Genomic DNA, 20,967 nt, shown 5'->3' on the forward strand with positions numbered 1-20,967 from the left:
TTAAAGCCTGCAGATCACACATTTTAATGTCTGATAATGGAGAAAATTATGCTTAAAGACAAAAACTGATTGAAAAATGAACATTTATTTAAAAATTTATACAGACTTTTCACCAAACATGCCAATACGGTGTATTGCCTTTGGAGAAAATAAACTGGGTTAAATTGTAATACTGATTATTTATGTAAAACAGATATTTTTAATCCCAGAAATTATTTAGCTCTATTCAAATGGGACGGAATGAATTCCGAATTAGTTATTCAAGATTTAGTAAGTGATTTTGCAACATAAAAACCCACTTTTTTACAGCAAGGTCAAAAGCACCAACTAAGCACTTTGAATAAAACCAGCTATAAATCTGTAAACCAGGCTACAAATATTGCCACATGGTAAACGACAATGAAACATTTGAACTAAACACCAAATTGACTTGATTTATTCAACCTACTCTTTAACATCCCACTTGCCAATGCTGGAGGGGAATATACTGTACAGTGCTCGCCAAAAGTATTGGCACCATAGGCAGAGTTTGACTTTTGGGGCAGGGAGGGCTATGAAGCCAGTACACGTCCAGGCCCGTCTGCGGTTCGCTACAGAGCATTTGGATGATACAGAAGAGGACTGGGAGAATGTGTTATAGTCAGATGAAACCAAAGTAGAACTTTTTGGTAGAAACACATGTTCTCGTGTTTGGAGGAGAAAGAATACTGAATTGCATCGGAAGAACACCATACCCACTGTGAAGCATGGGGGTGTAAACATCGTGCTTTGGGGCTGTTTTTCTGCAAAGGGACCAGGACGACTGATCTGTGTAAAGGAAAGAATGAATTGAGCCATTTATTGAGAGATTTTGAGTGAAAATCTCCTTCCATCAGCAAGGGCATTGAAGATGAGACGTGGCTGGGTCTTTCAGCATGACAATGATCCCAAACACACAGCCAGGGCAACAAAGGAGTGGCTTTGTAAGAAGCATTTCAAGGTCCTGGAGTGGCCTAGCCAGTCTCCAGATCTCAACCCCATAGAAAATCTGTGGAGGGAGTTGAAAGTCCATGTTGCCCAACGACAGCACCAAAACATCACTGCTCTAGAGGAGATCTGCATGGAGGAATGGGCTAAAATACCAGCAACAGTGTGTGAAAAGCTTGTGAAGAGTTACATAAAACGTTTGGCCTCCGCTATTACCAACAAAGTGTACATAACAAAGTATTGAGACGAACTTTTGGTATTGACCAAATAGTTATTTTACACCATGATTTGCAAATAAATTCTTTAAAAATCAATCAATGTGATTTTCCTTTTTTAATAATTCAAAATGCTCTCTGGTATTGTTCAGAGGGCCGGACCAAATGTGGAGGCGGGCCCTATCCGGCCCGTAGGCCATAGTTTGGGGATCCATGGATTGATGCGTTGGATTCTTCCACTTAAAGTAAACATTACTATTTGTTCATATTAAGCCCATACATCTAAAAGTTGGTCATTTTTCACCTAAATCAAGGGGAAAAAAAATGTTTTGAACAATATTCTTGAATCAAGAACATTTCTGACAAACAAGTTTTACTTTTAAGATTAAATATACAATTTTTTTTTGCTTAAAATGCCATTTAAGCTTATTTTCAGCTAGCTGTTTTTCTTATTTCAAGAATGAAGTGAGTAAAATCGACATGAAGCACTGTAACAGTAGCAAAATTAGTGGTGTGTCCCCCACCTCCAAAACATTGACGTCTTTTTACATTACTTACAGTGGCTGTTGCTGGCGGGAAAAAAAAACTTCTAATATCCCTGTCTTTGAAGGGGGCGGGGGAGGCGGCATCTGTTGGGCTGTGAATGTGTGTGTGTGTTGGGGGGGTTCAAGTAATCAGCCAATCAAACGTGTGTTTGGTGGCAAAAAAAATGGACTGGCACATTCAGCGAGTGAAAAGGGGTCAGTGTAAGTCATAATGAAAGTACTGTAATTCACTTAATAATGGTAGGATAAATTCTATCCTTACAAATGTAGGAAGACAATCTAAATGACCCATATAACTGAAGTCATGAAATAACGCAAATAAGGCTGTTTAAAAGTTGGTGGGGATAATTTGATCATCCTGAAATTGGTCGTGTTATGTCCCTACCGTCCCTATGCAAACCTACGCCCTTGGCTCACATGACCAACCTCTATGGGGTTTTTTTCATAACAGGGGTGACACCACTTCTCCTGGAACAACTCACAGGTGGGGAGGTGTGGAGTTGCAAAAGTTACTGAGACAAATGTAACTAAACTGATTTGTCTGTATGGTCAAAGTATCAGGGTCACCGTGGTTGGAGGAACACTCTTCTGGCGGTGATGTTGCAAGAATCCCGCCGTCCGCGCTCATAGTTCCGAAGATGTGTTGGCCCGGTGACCGCCGCGGGGAAACGTCCAACCCCCCGCCGCCTTGTGCTGCACATCTTCTGTTCTGCGGTAAAGATGGCGGCGTCAGAGGGGGCGCGCAGCAGCCGGACCACGGCGACGGCGTTTTGAAAAAAGCTCCAAATTTGAGCCACTCTCGCTCGTTCATGCTCCGCCGGAACGACGTTTGCTTCTGCGGAACAAAGTCGGTCGCTGTCACGCGGCGGGGGGTACTATTTTAATGTTTAAAAGCCGGGAGTTGTGGATTTCTGTGATTGCTGCTAACAGCAGCTAGTTGTTTAGCCAAGCGAGCTAATACGGGGGTAGTTAGCGGAGGGAAGGAGGAGGCGGATTGAGGAACGCTATTCGGCACGCAGGCTCCTCCAGCGCAGGGGAATGTGAGCCCGAGGCGCACGGGGGGGTTTGCTCGCTTGGTCCCGAACGTCCTTACGACAAACTACTGGAATGGGACAGCAGGTAGGCCGCGTCGGTGAGGGCACATCGACCGGACTCCAGCCGCCACAGCCCCACGCGTCCCAAGCACACCAAGTGAAGGGGAACCGGGGGAGCGTTGCCGGGAGGAGACCCCGAGAACCCGGCAGCAACGCCGGTACACCGCCGGGCAGGACCGCTGCAATCAACGTGCCAGACCCGTCGATCAATATATTCACGAAGCATTCAGGTAAAGCTCGCACAAATGTTTGGATGAGGTGTGTGGAGTTGCGTTAATATTTGTTGCCGCTTATTAGCATTGGCTAAGCGGGTTCCTGCTAGTTTGACGTTAGCGGAAATATTCTTACCAAAGCATTTATTCCTTCCACTTTTTCTGCTTGTATTTTATTTATTGATGCTTGGACTTTTGATTATAGGGCAGGTGACTTTTTTGGGTAATTTCAACAAACTTCTGTATGAGTCATTATTTTATATTTTAGTACATTTATGAATTATTATTGTTTTTAATAATACTCACATTTAAGTATATACCTCTAAATTTCTTTAGACGTTCATAAATTAGTAAAATCTTAAAAAATGAATGAAGGTAGATTTTTCTTGTTGTCATAAACAATCTGGGGGGGGGGTATTTATACAAACATTAATAAAATCAAGTTATTAAAAACTATAGGTGGGAATTGATAACAAAATTGACTGATTTACCACTTTACAGTTTGGTCATCTTGATTAACGCAGTTTAACCACCTATTTGTCCAAAAAATATATATATAAAAAACTACGGTATATAGTAGTGCTGCAACGATTAATCAATTAACGCGAGTATTCGATAAGAAAAAAATATTCGAATTAAATTTTGTTGCCTCGAGTATTCGTGTAATTAAAGTGGCGTTGTAATGGTTTATTTTCAAAGTGTTTGCATTTAGTTTTATTGATTAAGGTGGATACACTGCCTTCTGGTCTGGCTCTTTTCACATGGCTGAATCCAACTGCTCCCTGTTAAGACCAACGTAAGCTAAGTTTTTGTTTGAGCTAATGTTTTTTAATGCATTCATAATTTAGTTTATAGGTATGTTTAGCATTTTTTGTGGGAATATGTGTCTGAACCATTTGTTAAGAGCATTGTAAAAAAAAAAACAACAACTTTAGGACAGTGTATAGTAGTGCTGCAACGAATAATCGATTGAGTATTCGATTAGAAAAAAATATTCAAATTAAATTTTGTTGCTTCAAGTATTCGTTTAATTAAAGTGGCGTTGTAATGGTTTATTTTGAATGTGCATTTAGTTTTATTGATTAGAGTGGAAACACTGCCCTCTGGTCTGCCGAATCCAACTGCTCCCTGTTAAGACCACCGTAAGCTAAGTTTTTGTTTGAGCTAATGTTTTTTAATGCATTCATAATTTAGTTTATAGGTATATTTAGATGTTTTTTGTGGGAATGTGTGTCTACACCATTTGTTAAGATCATTGTAAAAAAAAAACTTTAGCATTTTATAGCATTTAAGCTAGCAAACGTTTTCTATGTAAGTTAGCCAATTGTACTTTTGTGGTATATAGATCCTCATTTAAAAAAAAAAAAAAAAAAAAAACAGTTTGAGGCTCAGGTATTTTAATTTTTCATGTTCCTTATCCGATTACTCGATTAATCGACTACTAAAATATTCGATAGCTGCAGCCCCAGTATATAGATCTTGGTGAACAACTGAATCACATCTTCACAGCCGTGAACATTGTTAACAATTAACAAATGCATTTTATCAACTATTTAAATAAAGCAAAAAATTAACAGATAATATAACTTAACGTTAAATGAGTGCCCTATAAAGGGTTAAAGAGTTGAGAGTTCAAGACACAACTCGTGTCTTGTGCCAAAGTTGCATGTGACCTGGTCATTGCAAAAGGAGGGACTGTTATTGAGGAAGCCCAATATTCATAGCGTCCGGCCCAGTTATGATTTCCCACTTAGATGCCTGCATCTGATATTCACTTTGGTAAACAGTGATCCTCTCCTCCGGAGGGTTTGGAGCGATTCCACCCCATTAACTCCGTATAGGAGCCACGGCGTGGTTGGTGCTACAATAGCGAGTGGTTTTGTCATGCTCACTTGCATCCTGTCTCTTCGTGTCTACTGTTACAGCACACTCAGCAAGCTGAATGCATCGTTTGATCCGGTGGTGAATAATTTAGGTCACCTTCTGTCGTTACAAGATGAAGCTCAAGTAATTGTTTTTGCAATACCTTAACGTCTGGCCTCTTTTTTTTGGGGGGGGGGGGGGATTAGTGGGATCACTGCTTTCCTTGACCTCATACATGAGATGAATTTAATTAGTTCAGAAATGTGTACACTAAATGCTCTTAAACATTTGTGGATAAAAAGGACAATTTATTACACTTTTGACAGTAGAATCTACGTTCACAAACTGAACTCATTAGCTGCCTGCCCTCCCAGACAAAATGGATTGGATGTCTATTATTGTCAATGGCAGCCAATGAGTTAAGTTAGTGTAAAGGGTTAAGGAGAGCACATCCATAGTAACATACATAGTTATGTAATGCAGATGACAGGAGGCCTGATAGGTAGTTTGAATGCCATCGTATTTGGAAACTTTGGCTTTTGGTTTGAATATGACAATGCAAGCATGACATGCCACACTTCTACTAATCTCTACCACCAGTGTACTGGGCAAGGACACACAGACAATGGAGACTTTGGGGAATGAGTAGGATTTCCCGTCCCTGGCTTTCTCGAAACTAAATGCAGGACGCGCTTGGATTGATAAGTTTTGTGCTTTCTGATGCTGTGAGACAAGTCTTTTTTTTTTGTTTTTTTTGTTGCAGTCATACTGTCTGCCACGAAGCAGAGAGGCTTGTTGTTTTCAAAGCTCACAATAATAGAACAAGGAGTCCTAAGAGAGAATGTGAGGACTAAAGTCTTTTCACTGGCTATCAAAGTGCTGTCTTTCTTATCAAAATTCTGTGACAGTGATTTATTGTTGATCTTTGTTGCAGAAGCAGAGGTTGGTTTTCATTTTTTAAATTGCAATCCTTTTACTGAGTGTATTTAAAATAACTTCCTTTTTAGATTTATTTCAATTATTTTGCTGATACAGTGCTACCTCGACATAGGATCGCTTCGACATCCGACGTAAAATTCGACTCGCCATTTGTTTCTAAATCCGACGACATGCTTGAAATGTGACGATTTGACAGCACACTGTCACCTGGTGACAATTATTATTATTGTAACATCAATAAAGAAATATCTAGGTTCGTCAGGTTTTTAATCATTTATCTCAGAACTTGTGCAACAGAATATGCCGACTGTCCGCCGCAGCTGAAACCTACAACAGAACATGAAAAGTGAAATTAAAAAGTAGGGCTGTCAAAATTAGCGTGTTAACGGGCGGTAATTAATTTTTTAAATTAATCACGTTAAAATATTTGACGCAATTAACGCACATGCCCCCCTCAAACAGATTAAAATGACAACACAGTGCAATGCCAACTTGTTACTTGTGTTTTTTGGAGTTTTGCTGCCCTCTGCTGGCGCTTGGGTACGACTGATTTTATGGGCTTAAGCACCCATGAGCATTGTGTAATTATTGACATCAACAATGGCGGGCTATTAGTTTATTTTTTGATTGGAAAATTTTACAAATTTTATTAAAACGAAAACATTAAGAGGGGTTTTAATATAAAATTTCAATAACTTGTACTAACATTTATCTTTTAAGAACTACAAGTCTTTCTATCGATGGATCGCTTTAAGAGAATGTTAATAATGTTAATGCCATCTTGTTGATTTATTGTTATAATAAACAAATACAGTACTTATGTACTGTATGTTGAATGTATGTATCCATCTTGTGTCTTATCTTTCCATTCCAACAATAAGTTACAGAAAAATATGGCATATTTTATAGATGGTTTGAATTGCGATTAATTACGATTAATTAAAAGCGGCATGGAAAATGAATGAATGAATAATTTTTAAGATGTAATTAACTCGATTAAAAATTTTAATCGTTTGACAGCCCTAGTAAAAAGTCCTCTCTCACTCTGACATGTCAGCCACGCGGTGCGTTCAGGTACACCATGCAAAAATATGTCTACCACATTAGAACCCGATTCGTTACATTATTACAGATATGGTTATTATTACTATTAATCTGATTTTGATTCGTAATTTATTTGATTTGCTCTGTGTAATTGCTATTTGCAATTGTACCAGCAGTATTTATTAAGGATTTAGTGTAGGTTTTCGGGCTGTGGAACGAATTAATAGATTATAATGTATTCTTATGGGAAAATCCTGCTCGATATACGATCATTTCGACTTACAAACAAGGTGCTGGAATGAATTAACTTCGTATGTAGAGGTACCACTGTATTTTATACCTGAAAGGATTTGTTGCATTTAGATTTTATGAAGTTCTCCACATTCTATAGCAGGGGTGTCCAAACGATTCCACATTCTATAGCAGCGGCGTCCAAACGATTCCTCAAAGAGCCGTAGCGGATGCAGGTTTTTGTTCCAGCCAATTCAACACAGATAGTTCAACCAATGAAGTTTCTGCTGAAGTAAGCAGCACCTTACTGCAATCAGCTGATTACATCTGTAAAACACCAGACAGGTGAAACTGTTTCCTCTTGATCGGATGGAACCAAAATTTGCATCCACTGCGGCCCTTGAGGACAGATTTGGAAACCCCTGTTCTACAGGGTTGTTATGGTTGGTGGCCTAACACTTTTATGTATGATAGTGCAATTGGCCATTTTTCATAGGATTGGAATCGGGTGAAAAGTATCTTGTTTTAAATTTTAAAATAATAAATTCTTTAAAGGCTAAAAATTAAAATAAAATAAAAAATCAATGAATACAATGGCATTGCCAAAAGAAACAAAAATATACTGTTTAATACAGTATGTATAAAAATATATATTTTATACTTTGCAACACTCCCGGAAAAAGTGGAAGAGAAAGTACTGTAAACAGTACAGTACTGTAACATGTTTAGAACTTTTTTTTTTTTTAAATAAATTCAGTATCGGCAGTCTCTCAAAATCACTCGGGTGCAAAAATGTGCCATCGGGACATCCCTAGCATGTTTGTCAATTAGAAGCTAAACATCCAATGCCTTTGATGAGTATACCCTTCAATTACATTTTTAGAGCGCCCGGAGGGAGGGCTCAAAAATCTCACTTGTTGTTATTGTTCTTCTACTACTAGTTCCAGCGGACACTAACTAAAATGGCTTCATACTTCTCCAGTATTCGTGAACGGATCATATCTAAATTTAGTCTGGGTGGATGGAGGTATGATGTATAGGGGATGTATACGCATTGATCTAGCACAATTTAGATTGTTTTGTCTCATGGCTGATTAATTGCGGACTTATTATTCTCTGTAGATTTGGATTTTGCTAGTAAAAGTGCATGCGCGTTCTAGGCCAGGGGTCGGCAACTAGCGGACCGCAGTCCAAATCCAAATCCCGACACCGTTTTGTCCAGACCTCCAAGCATTTTTTAAATTAATAAATGAAAAAAAATATTGCCAAAATACTTTTTGGAATATGCACGCACTCAGGAAGCTATGCTGGGGTCCTTTGAGTTGCAGCCTAGATGGGCAGACCTCGGAGGCAGTCACAACTGTTGAGCTGTGGTTTTTTTAGGGTACATCCAGTGAGAAACTTGAATTATGGCGTTGTCTTGAATGAGAAAAGTGGACTATGAGAAAATCGCATCCTCTAAAATGAGTGGAGATGAGCCTATGCTCTCATTTTGCTCGCAACAGGTTCTATAAGCCTATATGCACAGTCTGTTGTGCTTGTCAAAAGTGCAAGACATTAAGCGGCATTACGAAACAAGGCACAGAACCTTTCGACATAAATTACTAATTAGGATTATTAATGAGAAAACGGAAAATAAAAGTGTGCATGCAACACGTCACAACAAGGGTAATAATACAGTCGCTAACAGCGAGCTTACAAGTGCAGTGGATTTTGGGGAAGGGGAAAAAAGCCTTTTACTGACTTTGGTATGAGCATATGAAGGCAGTGGCAGAAATGCTTTTGGAGGGGAAAGGACAGCAGCTTAAAAAAAATGTCTCACAGATTCCCTTATCGTTTTTCAAAAATGCACAGTATGCTTTTTGAGGTACCTTATTTGCTGATTGTTGCACTTTTCAAGTGAAACACTTACACCATAGTGTTAAAAAGTCTGTGTAAGAGCACATAAATGCACTTAGAAACAGTTTTTTCCCTGAGGTTAAATATTTTTACATACGATCAGCAAAATCTGTTGAAAAATTTAAGATAATCGTATCATTACTAATTTATCCAGGTTTTGAATTTAAAATATACAGTATATATATATATATATATATATATATATTTATTTTTTAAACATACAGTATATAATCGTGTGGACCCCTCCTACCCCATGTTTTGACCCTAGGCCAAATGGCTGATTGAATTACTGGATTTCTTGCCACTTTAGTTGGTGAGCCCTGCTCTTGGCTGATGATACTTTTCGGGAGCCGGGTGGCCGTAGTTCATTTTAACTTGTTCACTGGGGAGTAGTTCTGCAACGATTAATCGATTAACTCGAGTATTCAATTAGAAAAAAATATTAGAATTAAATTTTGCTGCTTCGAGTATTCGTTTAATTTAAGTGGCGTTGTAATGGTTTGTTTTGAAAGTGTTTGCATTTAGTTTTATTGATTTGGGTGGATACACTGCCCTCTATTATGCCTCATTTCACATGGCTGAATCCAGCTTGTCCCTGTTAAGACCATCATAAGATAGGTATTTGTTTGAGCCAATGTTTTTTTTTTTAATGCATTCATAATTTAGTTTAACCCTTTAATGCCAGCAATATAAAGCAATCATCAGAGAATCCCAAAATTTGAAAAATAAGGTCCTAATGAAACCTTTTTTTCAAATTCGTAAAAAGAAAAGTCAAAATGAATATGTGTAATAAGAGCTCGGATATCTATAACCCTTGCTAAATCCTGTTTGTTTTTATCATGGAACCTGCAGATGCATGTGTTGACTTGCATCCATCATTTTTTTTTTTCAAAAAGAAATGTCAAAATTCTGAATTAGTCTCAAAATCATGAAATTTTAGGTGTATCAAATGTGATACGTTTGGCAATATAGGGTTAAAGGTATATTTAGCCTTTTTTGGGGGGAATATGAGTTTGAACTATTTGTTAAGAGCATTGTAAAAAAAAAAACATTGGCATTTTATAGAATTTAAGCTAGCGGGCTTTTACAATATACGTTTGCCAGTTGTTCTTTTGTTGTACATATATCTTCATTTATTCATTGTTTTATACCGTTTGAGGCTCAGGTCAGGTATTTTAAATTTTTTATGTTCCTCATCCGATTACTCGATTATTCGAACCAAGTAGTTCCTCGATTAATCGACTACTAAAATAATCGATAGCTGCAGCCCTACTGGAGAGGGTTAAAGTCTGAAGCTTCTCTGCAAATTTCAGGTTTTGTCAGGTTTCATGGTTAAATGGGAGCATTTTGATAGAACCAACCTGTTCTACTGCTACTTACTAGGGTTTAGGTTTAAGAATGAAAGAAGGTAGACGCAAAAAAATTTTTTTGGGGGGGGGGTAATTCCTTGATTTGGCATCTTTGGTGTAAGTAATTCCTTGATTTGGCATCTTTGGTGTAAGTGTTATTCGAAAACAATTTTTTTGAGGCCCTTAAATTCGTCAACATTTTCTACGTTTTCTTGCAGTATGGGAATGGCTATTCAGTAAATGACAGGAAGTGAGAGAAGTAGTATTTTCAGCTGCACCATACGCAAGTGAGTAATACTTTCTTAACGCACGACGAGTACGTAATTTTACGTCAATGATGGTGTACTAATAAGTCTGACCATTTTTTTTTCTCCTGATCTCTTTGACCTTGCAGAAGTTTTCCAATATTTCGTAACGGGATGGTGTTTGCTCACCCATCATAATTGACCGACTTCTTTTGTTCCTTCATTTTGAGCATGAGTAATGGTTTTGCCAAGTGGTTAAAAAAAAGATGAACAATCCCATCCCATAGTAGAGAGACAGAGAAATGTTTTTGAAGTACAGATGAATAAGAGTGAAACTTTGCAGTGAAATCTTTCTAAACATAATGGACACTTTCTCAAAATCCATCTTATAATCTTAGCTTTGATAGAGAAAACCCATGTTAAATCAAATGATGCCTTCTTAGGTCGTAATTAAACGGTGTCAGTCTTTGAGGAATGCATGGTTGTTTGTTGAAGTCATGCTTGTATGTTTCTGCCCAGTGTTTGTCTTTGTATGTTTATTAGGGCTGTCCCAAACGACTAATTTTCTCCCGATTAGTCAGCCGACTATTTTTACGATTAGTCGACTAATCTAATAATTTAAAAAAAAAAAAAAAAATGTTTGTTTTTGTTTACTAATTTAGCAATGAAATTTTTGTTGACGCTTATCAATTCACATAAAACATATCGGAACACTTAAATTATTTATTAAATTACAAATAAACACATAAATAATAATAAATCACAAATAAACAATGAGTTCAAATGCTGACAGAATTAACTTGTGTAGCATCCCGATTGAAAAGGTGGTCTCTTAAACTGATGGTTTACAACTTTTATTCCATCCTTGATGTAATCACATGTAAGAGCTATGGTGCACACAAATAAAACAACACAATTAGAAATTAACAAAAACTTTTCACCTTTTTCCTTTTAAACCTTGTTTATATCAATGAATTGCCTTTACCTTAATTTATTACCTTATCATTGACAATCTGTCCCTTGAGTGCAATCACTGTATATACTGTATATATTTATGACCTTTTCACCTTATATAATTTTCTTTACCATAAAATAAACCATAACATGAAATAAACCTTTCAGTTAGCATTAAAGTGCCCATGACACCAAAAAGCATGTTTATTTCATACTTTCCGCGGTATTTTATGCTCCTGAATGAAACAGACCGCTTGGATGTGTGTGGAAGCGATCGTTATATTTATTCAGTTTTTTGAATCCCGCGCTACGAAAATGACAGACTTCCGGCTGTGATCTCGGATTTAGGAAGAAGGCGGATGTGACGTGTACGGTAGAAGACCTCTTCGCTAGCTACCCGTGCTTTTGTGTGAGAAGGACTGCGGATTCGTCTAATTTAGCAGAGTATTTCCTTTATTTTTCGCACCATGCCGAAACGATGCGTTGCAGGCTTTTGTTCCAACGTCACGGGGAGTGATGTGAGCCTTTTTCGGTTCCCAAGAGATCCCGTTCGCCGGGAAGCATGGGTAAAGCAAGTACAACGAACGAGGGACAATTGGTCACCATCCAAATCCTCAGCGTTGTGTTCGGATCATTTTACTGAAGACCGTTTCGACCCTGTTCCTCTGCGGAAAGTTGAGATGGGACTTTCAGTGCAACATGCCAGAACCCTACTTGACACAGCTGTGCCAACAATTTTCCCCCGTCCTCAACATGGAGCTAGCGGCAGTGGGCAAAGCGCTCACAAATCTCTGAAGAGGAAGTCCGCTGCCATTGATAAGCGGACGAAAAAGGCTGCAGTTGAAGTAAGTAAGCGTTGTGTTTTATATAATGTAAAATACTGTAAACCCATTTCAGTGTGCTGCCAATAAATTAGCTTTAATTAAAAACCATCAAACAAAAAAATCACATTTGTTGCTGCTGTAATTATTTGCTGAATTATTCGCGCTTTACTATCAAACAATTCGTCTTGTTGACCTCAGAGGCTAGTGGTTATGGTACCTCATTTCATGCTTTAAATGATTTCTCTCATCACGTTTTGTGAATTTTGCGGGCTGCTAGCGCTAGCTAGCGCTAGCTGCGGGCTACTAGCGCTAGCTGCGGGCTACTAGCGCTAGCTAGCGCTAGCAGCCCGTCTCCTACAATTGTAATCGCGCGGCGTTTATTCGAGTGATTGAATTGTGTCCTTTTCTTTTCAGTCGATGATACAAGAATACCAGGCCCATTCAAAGACACAGTGCGAAAGTGTTAATCCAGACGCGGATAATCCTGAGTTGGAAGAATTTGCCGCTGGGCCAGCTCCTAAATCGGTACGTGTAATGTGTTTTACAAAATGTTATAAAACATTTCCACTCAAAATATGACTTTTGACACCTGGTGTATGTGTCATAATAACATTCCCTAAACCTTTCTGTCTTTGGTTTTGGGGAAAATTCTTATTTTGCCATCTAGTTATCAAAATATGATTACATAGTCAATACATTTGAGGCTAATGAATAACTATAAACTTGATGTTGTCTGTGTACCCATAGGTCGACGAGTCCTGTCAGGTTTGTCTTTTGCCACCAAGTCAGACTGTTGCTGTTAGTGCTGCTTTGCAACCTCAAAGACGACATAAAGGTAATTCGAAGTACATTTTCAGTTGCTTCTAATTTAAGGAATTACCTATCGTTGCTATTAACAAACTTTCAAAACATCCATTTGACTTGTGTTTATTGAATTAATATAATACAGATTAAAGAAACATTTTTTTAAAAATATATATATATATATAAAAAATACCGAGTAAGGGCAAAGTGTTTACTATCATTATAATGTTTAAATGATTAACCTATAATAGGTTGGAACTTATCCAGTGTAAGTTTTTCATTGTCATAGCTGCCTTCCAAAATACATCACAGGCCAAATGTTTGGACACACCGTCTCTCATTAGTGCGTTTTCTTTATTTTTGTCACTATTTACATTGTAAATTCTCACTAAAGGTAATAAAACTATGTGCAATTATGTACTCAGCCAAAAAATGTGAAATATAACTAAAACATATAATATTCTAGTATCTTCAAAGTAGCCACCCTTTTCTCTGATTATTTTATTTTATTTTTTGTAATATAAAATAAAAAATAATAATATAATTTTCAAGTCTGATTGTTTTCTAATTCATTTGTTTGACAGGCTTACATAAAATCTAAACTCTACTGCGGTTAAAATGAAAATTTTTATTGGGTTTCTCACACAATCATCAACATGTTATAGCAATAGGGGGAAGAAGATTGTGATCTATTGTGTGTATCTTTCAGGTGTCCAGACAACATCCGGGCCCCTCATGATGACTGTGGGTACCCAAACCTGCGTTGTTCACTCAGAGCTGAATGTTACCATCGACAGCTGGGACTCGGATGAAGAAATGTTGGTGTGCGAGGCTGATTCTGAGTATGACCTACCCACCGCACCTTCTGACTGCGAGTCCAGCGAGTCCGATTGTCCTGATATGGCTGCGGCCGACCCTGCGCCAGTTCCCAGCCGGGTATATCTAATCTACTGGGTCGCCCTCATTCAGCTCATTAGCCAGTGGGTCAGTTGTCCTGCGTGTGCCTGCAAGAAGGTCAACTGGGTCCCTTCTGAGGTCGGTACCATGTTGGTGCTGGCCTTGAAGTGTGCTGAGCCTGGATGTGGTCACACCGGAACATGGAACTCCCAACCATATGTCGGCAGAATTGCTGCTGGAAACATATTTCTTTCTGCAGCCATTTTATTTGCTGGTGCAACTGTGGGCAAAGTTCTGCGTGTGTTATCTCACATGGGTGTAGCTGTTTACTCCACTCGGTCGTACTTTCGCCATCAAGAACGCTACCTTCACCAAGCCATCAAAAGCGTGTGGCGAGAGCGGCAAATCTGGCTGTTGAGCCATCTACAAGCTGAGGGAGAGGAAATTGTTTGTGGTGGCGACGGACGAGCTGACTCACCCGGTCACAGTGCAAAATACGGGACTTACACGATGATGGAACTGCGGAAGCTAACCATCTTGGATGTGCAGATTGTGCAGGTAAATTAAACTTGTGAACAAAAGATGTTCGATATAAGCCTAATTCTTTATATATCATACTGTATGTTGCTTTGTTTTTTCCCAAATCTCAGAGTAACGAGGTAGGAGGTAGCTACCACATGGAGCCCGAAGGACTGGTTCGGTCACTGCGTGTGCTCGAGGAGTTTGTGCGTGTGGGAACTCTGGTGACAGATCGACATGTGACTGTCAACAAGCTCGTCCGAGAACAGTTCCCACACATTGAGCATCTTTTTGACATCTGGCATATTGGCAAAGGTAATAAGATTCATTATCACAGCTTTATTTCTAGCATATTTTACACACCTACATAATTGTCTTTCCAAGGTTTGAAGAAAAAGTTGCAGAACCTCTCTAAGCTGCGTGGATGTGAAGCCCTAAAACCCTGGATTGGCAGTATCATCAACCATTTATATTGGTCCGTGGCGTCAACGCGACCTGGGGACCCCAGACTCATCCTCGACAAGTGGGAGTCAGTACTGAGCCATGTTCAGAATGATCACTCGGGCTTCAAAGGCAGTTTCCCCAGGTGCAGCCATGGTCCTTTGGAAGGTCGGGAACGGAAAAAGCCTTGGCTCACGCCTCGTAAGTTTGCATTCCATTACAATAAGCACACTTATACTATTTCGCAAAATGCTTCTCTGTTCAAGTACAAATTTGATTCTGTCTGGTATTTTGCAGACACCAAGTTGACCAATGAGCTGGAGAAGCTGATCTGTGGCTCCAAACTGTTGGCTGACATTCGCCGGCTGTCTCCAGTCTACCAGACTTCCCACCTGGAAGCCTTCCACAGTCTGGTGAACCATTTTACACCCAAAATGTTCGCCTTTTCTTACGAGGGGATGCTCAGCAGGTATTATTGTAACAATTTTCTGCTGATTTATCCAGTATATTATCTCATGTCTTTGTTTTTTGTTGTCCCAATCACAATCTGATCGATTAAGACATTTTCAATATGAATATTAATATGGAAATACTATTCCATCCATGTTTTTTTTTTTTTTTTTTTTTTTTTTTTTTTTAAGGACGATTGTGGCTGCTCTTCACTTCAATGAAAACGCCCATCGAGCCCACAGCTTAACCCGAGACGGAGTGGGGATTTATAGCATCCACTTTCCAAAATCAAAACAAGGCGGCCATGTTGTGCGCAAAGTTTTGGAGAACCCTACATTTGGTAAGTACGCATTACTAATCCTGTCAATTGAACTCATTGTTGTAAATTATTGGGTGTCATCGTAATGTACAAACCTTTGGACACTTTATTACTGGATACAGTGTCAAGTGTGTTTTTAGAATCTGTCCCATTTTTGCTTGATATTTGCAAGATAAATGGAATGGATTTCATGTGGAATTATCTCTGTGCATTTGTCAGTACCATTTGCTTCCCTTGTTATCAGAGTATGTTAGCGAGCTGATGTCGGCGGTGGAGAGGCTTGTGCAGGACGCGAGTGATGTAGAGCCGGATGAATTGGAGGCGATACCGGCTGTGCCCGAGGCCGGGAGGTTATCCCTCAGCAGCAGCTTTCAGCGACCTGACAAAGAACAGGCGGTCCGGGATCATGTCACACGTTTTAATGTGCCATGATTGAACCTTTAATTTTGTATAATTGTGTTCCCCAGTTCTTTCGTTGTCATCTTTTGAAAATGTGAGCTAGTTTTTTGAATTTATAAGGTATTATTGGTTCGAGCCCTGTGTAAATATGTTGGTATATATAAAATATAATGGCACACTTAAATTCCGGTGAATAAAACCATTTTGTGTATTTTTCCAAATCATTGTCTTGAGCTTGATACAGTAGCAATTGTTTTTTACTTGTATCAGCATGTCAGAAATAAGTATCTTATAACGTCCTTGCATTTGTCATATTTCCATATTCCATTCAGTACAATACTTTGTCATGGAAATATAATTTTTGTATTGCACTTAGCAAATATGTAATAAGACTAACCACTGAGGCTTGCAAAAATATTGAAGTAGAGATATTCTTTTAAAAATCACATCAGGATGACTGTATAATGAAACGATTACAATATTTTATTCAACTTGGAGTTTTAGGGAGGATTACAAGGTTGGTATCCAACAAACTCCGGTGATGGGAAGCTTGTCCTGATCTGCGCGACCACACAGGCTGGTAGAGGAACCCTGATCCTCCGCCCCAGGAACTCGTACACCCAGCGCACAAACTGGCGATACGCCGTGTAACGTTTCCAGCTGAAAGCACAATAGGATGGGGTCATTCATTTCCTTTTCCATTTGAAAACCAACACAGTAATGCAAACCGTTATTTTACATTGTAATTTGTGAGACAATGCTAACTAGCCTAAGTCACTGCCGATCACAAAAAAGGTTGGTATATGAAATTCTGATCAGTGCATATATATGACACATACTTGTTTCCTGACTGGTCCTCATAATTTTGCCTGTAGGCATAATAGGCTGTCTGAAGGACGTCTACGTTCAGGCACACGGGCTGAAATCCAGGGTGCTGGGTAATACATTGGACCCCAGCCCCCTCCATCTTCTCCCTGACTCGCTCCTGTTCACCACAGCAAACGCACTCATCTACTGTGGGCATCACTGCACAGCATTCACATGAACACCTTCAGAAAAATAAATGAAATTTTAAATCTAAATGCAGAACATGGATTGTAGTGAAAGACTCCTTGCAAGAAAAATGTATTTTCTCAGGTCTCCACAAATTAAAACTAATAACAATGAAAATGTCACTATAAAAAAATGAACAGATACAGTAGGGAGAACAAGTATTTGAGACACTGCCAATGGGTTTTCCTATTAGCAGTGTCTCAAATACTTGTTCTCCCCACTGTGTATGTGAATAAAACAGAATATACCAAAACCGATTTAATTTTCAGCCACTCACCATGCAGTGTTGCCCAGTCTGCTGTGGTCATCCTGGGAGTTTGGCTCAGTCTCGTCTGTGTCGCTGCTTTCTGATTCCATATCTTTTTCCTCCAAATATGGCTCAAACCTATATGGCTGTATGGCACATACTTCCTCTGGATCGCCAATTATGTTTGAAAATTCCAAACTTGAACCAGAATCGCTGGAAAATGTTTCCTCCTCCATTGGGCTCAATGCTAAAGCTGCCTGAAATCGTTCTACCGCTGACGTCATCAGCAAGATGGCGGCGCCAGCGGGCTTTAACAGGAGGAGGGGCCTAACAGCACATTAAAAGTCTAATTTCTCGTTATCTGTGCTTTGCAAATTTGCTGTATATAGTCGAATCGTCTCAAAATATGATTCTAATTCACACAATAATGCTATTTAAGACTTTTTTTCTCGTGTCATATGCTCTTTAAAGACAATACTAATAGCACTTATAGGCCCATTGTCAATGAAACATTATTATTCAGTAAGGCGACAGCACCCTCTGGTGTACAAAACATGGGGGAAAAAATTACAAACGGTGACGGCGCTTGAGGTGTTTATTCACGGCCGACGTGCAGCCAAGCTTGGCATTGAAGAGACAGGACAGAAGAGTGTACCCTCCGTTGTTTCTTTGAAATAAGTCAATGTTTTGGACACTGGTGCGCTTTTTTTTTTTGGCTTTGTGCCGCTTTCCACGCTTGCATACAGAGCATCCGACATTCTGAACTTTCCACGCATATATATATTTTTTTAACCCTTCATTAACCGTCGACGGGATGTTGTGCTCGTCGACGGATTTACGTCATCGATGACGTCGACTATGTCGACTATTCGGGACAGCTCTAATGTTTATCATCATACACGTTTATTTTCCTGCCTGTTCAAAAACTTCAATGGACAGATAAGTAACAGAGAAACTCTTGCTTTGCTGTATGATTTGGGTTGTCTCCAACCTTCATCCATTCATGACAAGGTGAGTCATTTCCTGTCTCAGGTGTGCACCAATCCCTCTAAGAACATTATTAATTCACTAGCCCAGCTTTCTAACAAGACTTCCTCTACCTCACTAAAAGATCACAAAGAGAACCACATAGCTAGGTGGAGAAAGAGACAGTTAATGGAGTGAAACGCCAAAGTGCTGATTCAAGGAGACTGTCACCTTTAACTATTGGTTGCAGTATTCCTAGATCAGCTGTTGTATTCACACCTCCAGCCTTCTAGCCATGCCAAGTTTTTAGGAGTTAGACAAATATATGTATATAACTGCTTCTTGTGCTTTTAGGTTATTTGAATGCGACATATTGGGTGTCGAAACTCCGTTTAGGGTTGTTGTTTGAATTAGTTGTGACCTGTGACATCGCATTTTTAAGGAATGGGTAATTTACAGAAGCTTTACTTGGGCCTGTGAATTCACATTTACGGGGTCGAACGACGCAAGAGAATTGTAAAGTCACTTCATAATTTATGGTCTATTGTTCACTCCAACATAAGCATAAAATTAGAGTCTGTTGATAGAATGTCTTATAGCAGCACCTTTATTTTCTGCCCAGACGAGAATGCTTGGATCTAGGATCTTGAGTTGATTTGCATCAAGCGTGAAATTGGATTAGAGACAAATCCACTTTTCCTTTGACTGTGTGCTAAAGCCTTAAGAGCCAGAAAAAGTCACGCAGCAGCCACAACACTGTGTGTGAGATATCCTATATTTAGCAACTTCAAGCATGATACACCAATAGAAACCAGATTTGTCCAAAATGAATTGGTTGATTCATCCTTGTGACCGCTGTCATCCACTAGGAGGAATCTTGGCCACGCCTCTTCTTATTAAACACTCCAAAGCTTTTAGGTGTGAATGCTTGTGTTTTTTTGCCTTGCGATTGGCTGGAAACCAGTTCCAATTGTTCGCTGCCGCCTGCCATACTTTTCGATGCAGCTGAAGAATTAAAGATAATATGCTGAATTGATCCGACCTATCGATTTGTAACAATGACACATCCTGAATCACAACGTTAATTTAAAAATTGGGAATGATAAGAAGAAAAATGCGACCAACGCTTGTACTGCCTTTGCACTGTTCCATTCAAAAGTTAAGTCTATGTGAGAGTGCTACACTCCTTTCTGCTTATTTAAATTCAAATATTGACATAATAAAACATTGGGGGGAAAAAACAGGAATGACTGCAATGTTAATTTAACACTTAAGTTGTTTTTTTTTTTACTAAGGATACTAGTCCTTCTCAAAAAATAAGCATATTGTGGGTTATTTTCTGTAATGTACTGATAAACATTAGACTTTTATATATTTTAGATTAATTACACACAACTGAAGTAGTTCAAGCCTTTAATTCTTTTAATATTGATGATTTGGGCAGAAAAAGTCAAGAAAAAAACAAAAATCCCTATCTCTAAAAATTTGCATATTTCATCTGACCAAAACAAAAAGTGTTTTTTAATACAAAAAAGTTAGCCTTCAATTAATTATATCAGCTATGCACTCAATACTTGGTCAGGAATCCTTTTGCAGAAATGACTGCTTCAATGCGGTGCGGCATCAAGGCAATCAGCCTGTAGCACTGCTGAGGTGTTATGGAGGCCCAGGATGCTTCGATAGCGGCCTTAAGCTCATCCACAGTGTTGGGTCTGGTGTCTCTCAACTTCCTCTTCACAATATTCCAGAGATTCTCTATGGGGTTCAGGTCTGGAGAGTTGGCAGGCCAATTGAGCACAGTAATGCCATGGACAGTAAACCATTTACCAGTGGTTTTAGCACTGTGAGCTGGTGCCAGGTCGTGCTGAAAAATGAAATCTTCATCTCCATAAAGCTTTTCAGCAGATGGAAGCATGAAGTGCTCCGAAATCTCCTGATAACTAGCTGCATTGACCCTGCTCTTGATAAAACACAGTAGACCAACATCAGCAGCTGACATTGGCACCCCAGATCATCACTGACTGTGGGTACTTGACACTGGACTTCAGGCATTTTGGCATTTCCTTCTCCCCAGTCTTCCTCTTCTGGTTGTGCAGCGTTTCCTGCCACATTTTTTCATTCCCACAGATTTCCCACTGATGTGCCTTGATACAGCACTCTGGGAACAGCCTATTCGCTAAGAAATTTCTTTCTGTGTCTTAGCCTCTTGCTTGAGGGTGTCAATGATGGCCTTCCGGACAGCAGTCAGGTTGGCAGTCTTACCCGTGATTGCGGTTTTGAGTAAAAAACCAGGCTCTGAGTTTTTAAAAGCCTCAGGAATCTTTCGCAGGGGTTTTGAGTTAATTTGTTGATTCAGATGATTAGGTTAGTAGCTTCTTTAGAGTACCTTTTCATGAAATGCTAATTTTTTGAGATAGGGATTTTTGTTTTTTTCTTGACTTTTTTTTTTTTTTTGCCAAAATCATCAATATAAAAAACAATAAAAGGCTTGA

At 39.1% G+C, this 20,967-nt stretch overlaps 3 protein-coding genes across 4 annotated transcripts in view; 2 read left to right on the forward strand and 1 right to left on the reverse strand.

Annotated features, from left to right (window-relative positions):
- The first annotated feature begins 2,812 nt into the window (after positions 1 to 2,812).
- The window catches only part of abl2 (c-abl oncogene 2, non-receptor tyrosine kinase), a 69,318-nt gene continuing 51,163 nt past the window's right edge, over positions 2,813 to 20,967 (forward strand). For both annotated transcript variants that reach the window (XM_057840510.1, XM_057840511.1), the window contains exon 1: positions 2,813 to 3,050. In XM_057840510.1, coding sequence (XP_057696493.1) covers positions 2,834 to 3,050 — 217 coding nt within the window. In that variant the 5' untranslated portion in view covers positions 2,813 to 2,833. The remainder of the gene's footprint in view (positions 3,051 to 20,967) is intronic.
- Positions 11,721 to 16,430, forward strand: LOC130918637 (uncharacterized). The gene is made up of 9 exons (XM_057840515.1): positions 11,721 to 12,401; positions 12,795 to 12,905; positions 13,128 to 13,215; positions 13,894 to 14,639; positions 14,732 to 14,915; positions 14,985 to 15,242; positions 15,339 to 15,510; positions 15,683 to 15,831; positions 16,055 to 16,430. The coding sequence occupies exons 1-9, from the start codon at positions 12,024 to 12,026 to the stop codon at positions 16,240 to 16,242; spliced, it is 2,274 nt and encodes a 757-aa protein (XP_057696498.1). The 5' UTR covers positions 11,721 to 12,023; the 3' UTR covers positions 16,243 to 16,430.
- Positions 13,381 to 17,992, reverse strand: LOC130918638 (uncharacterized). The gene is made up of 3 exons (XM_057840517.1): positions 17,540 to 17,992; positions 17,049 to 17,258; positions 13,381 to 16,869 (listed from the first exon to the last, which is right to left on the reverse strand). Exons 1-3 carry the CDS (start codon positions 17,791 to 17,793, stop codon positions 16,710 to 16,712), a joined length of 624 nt encoding a protein of 207 aa, XP_057696500.1. The 5' UTR covers positions 17,794 to 17,992; the 3' UTR covers positions 13,381 to 16,709.

The sequence above is a fragment of the Corythoichthys intestinalis genome, chromosome 7 (assembly GCF_030265065.1).
Source record: "Corythoichthys intestinalis isolate RoL2023-P3 chromosome 7, ASM3026506v1, whole genome shotgun sequence".
Taxonomy (NCBI): Eukaryota; Metazoa; Chordata; class Actinopteri; order Syngnathiformes; family Syngnathidae; genus Corythoichthys; species Corythoichthys intestinalis.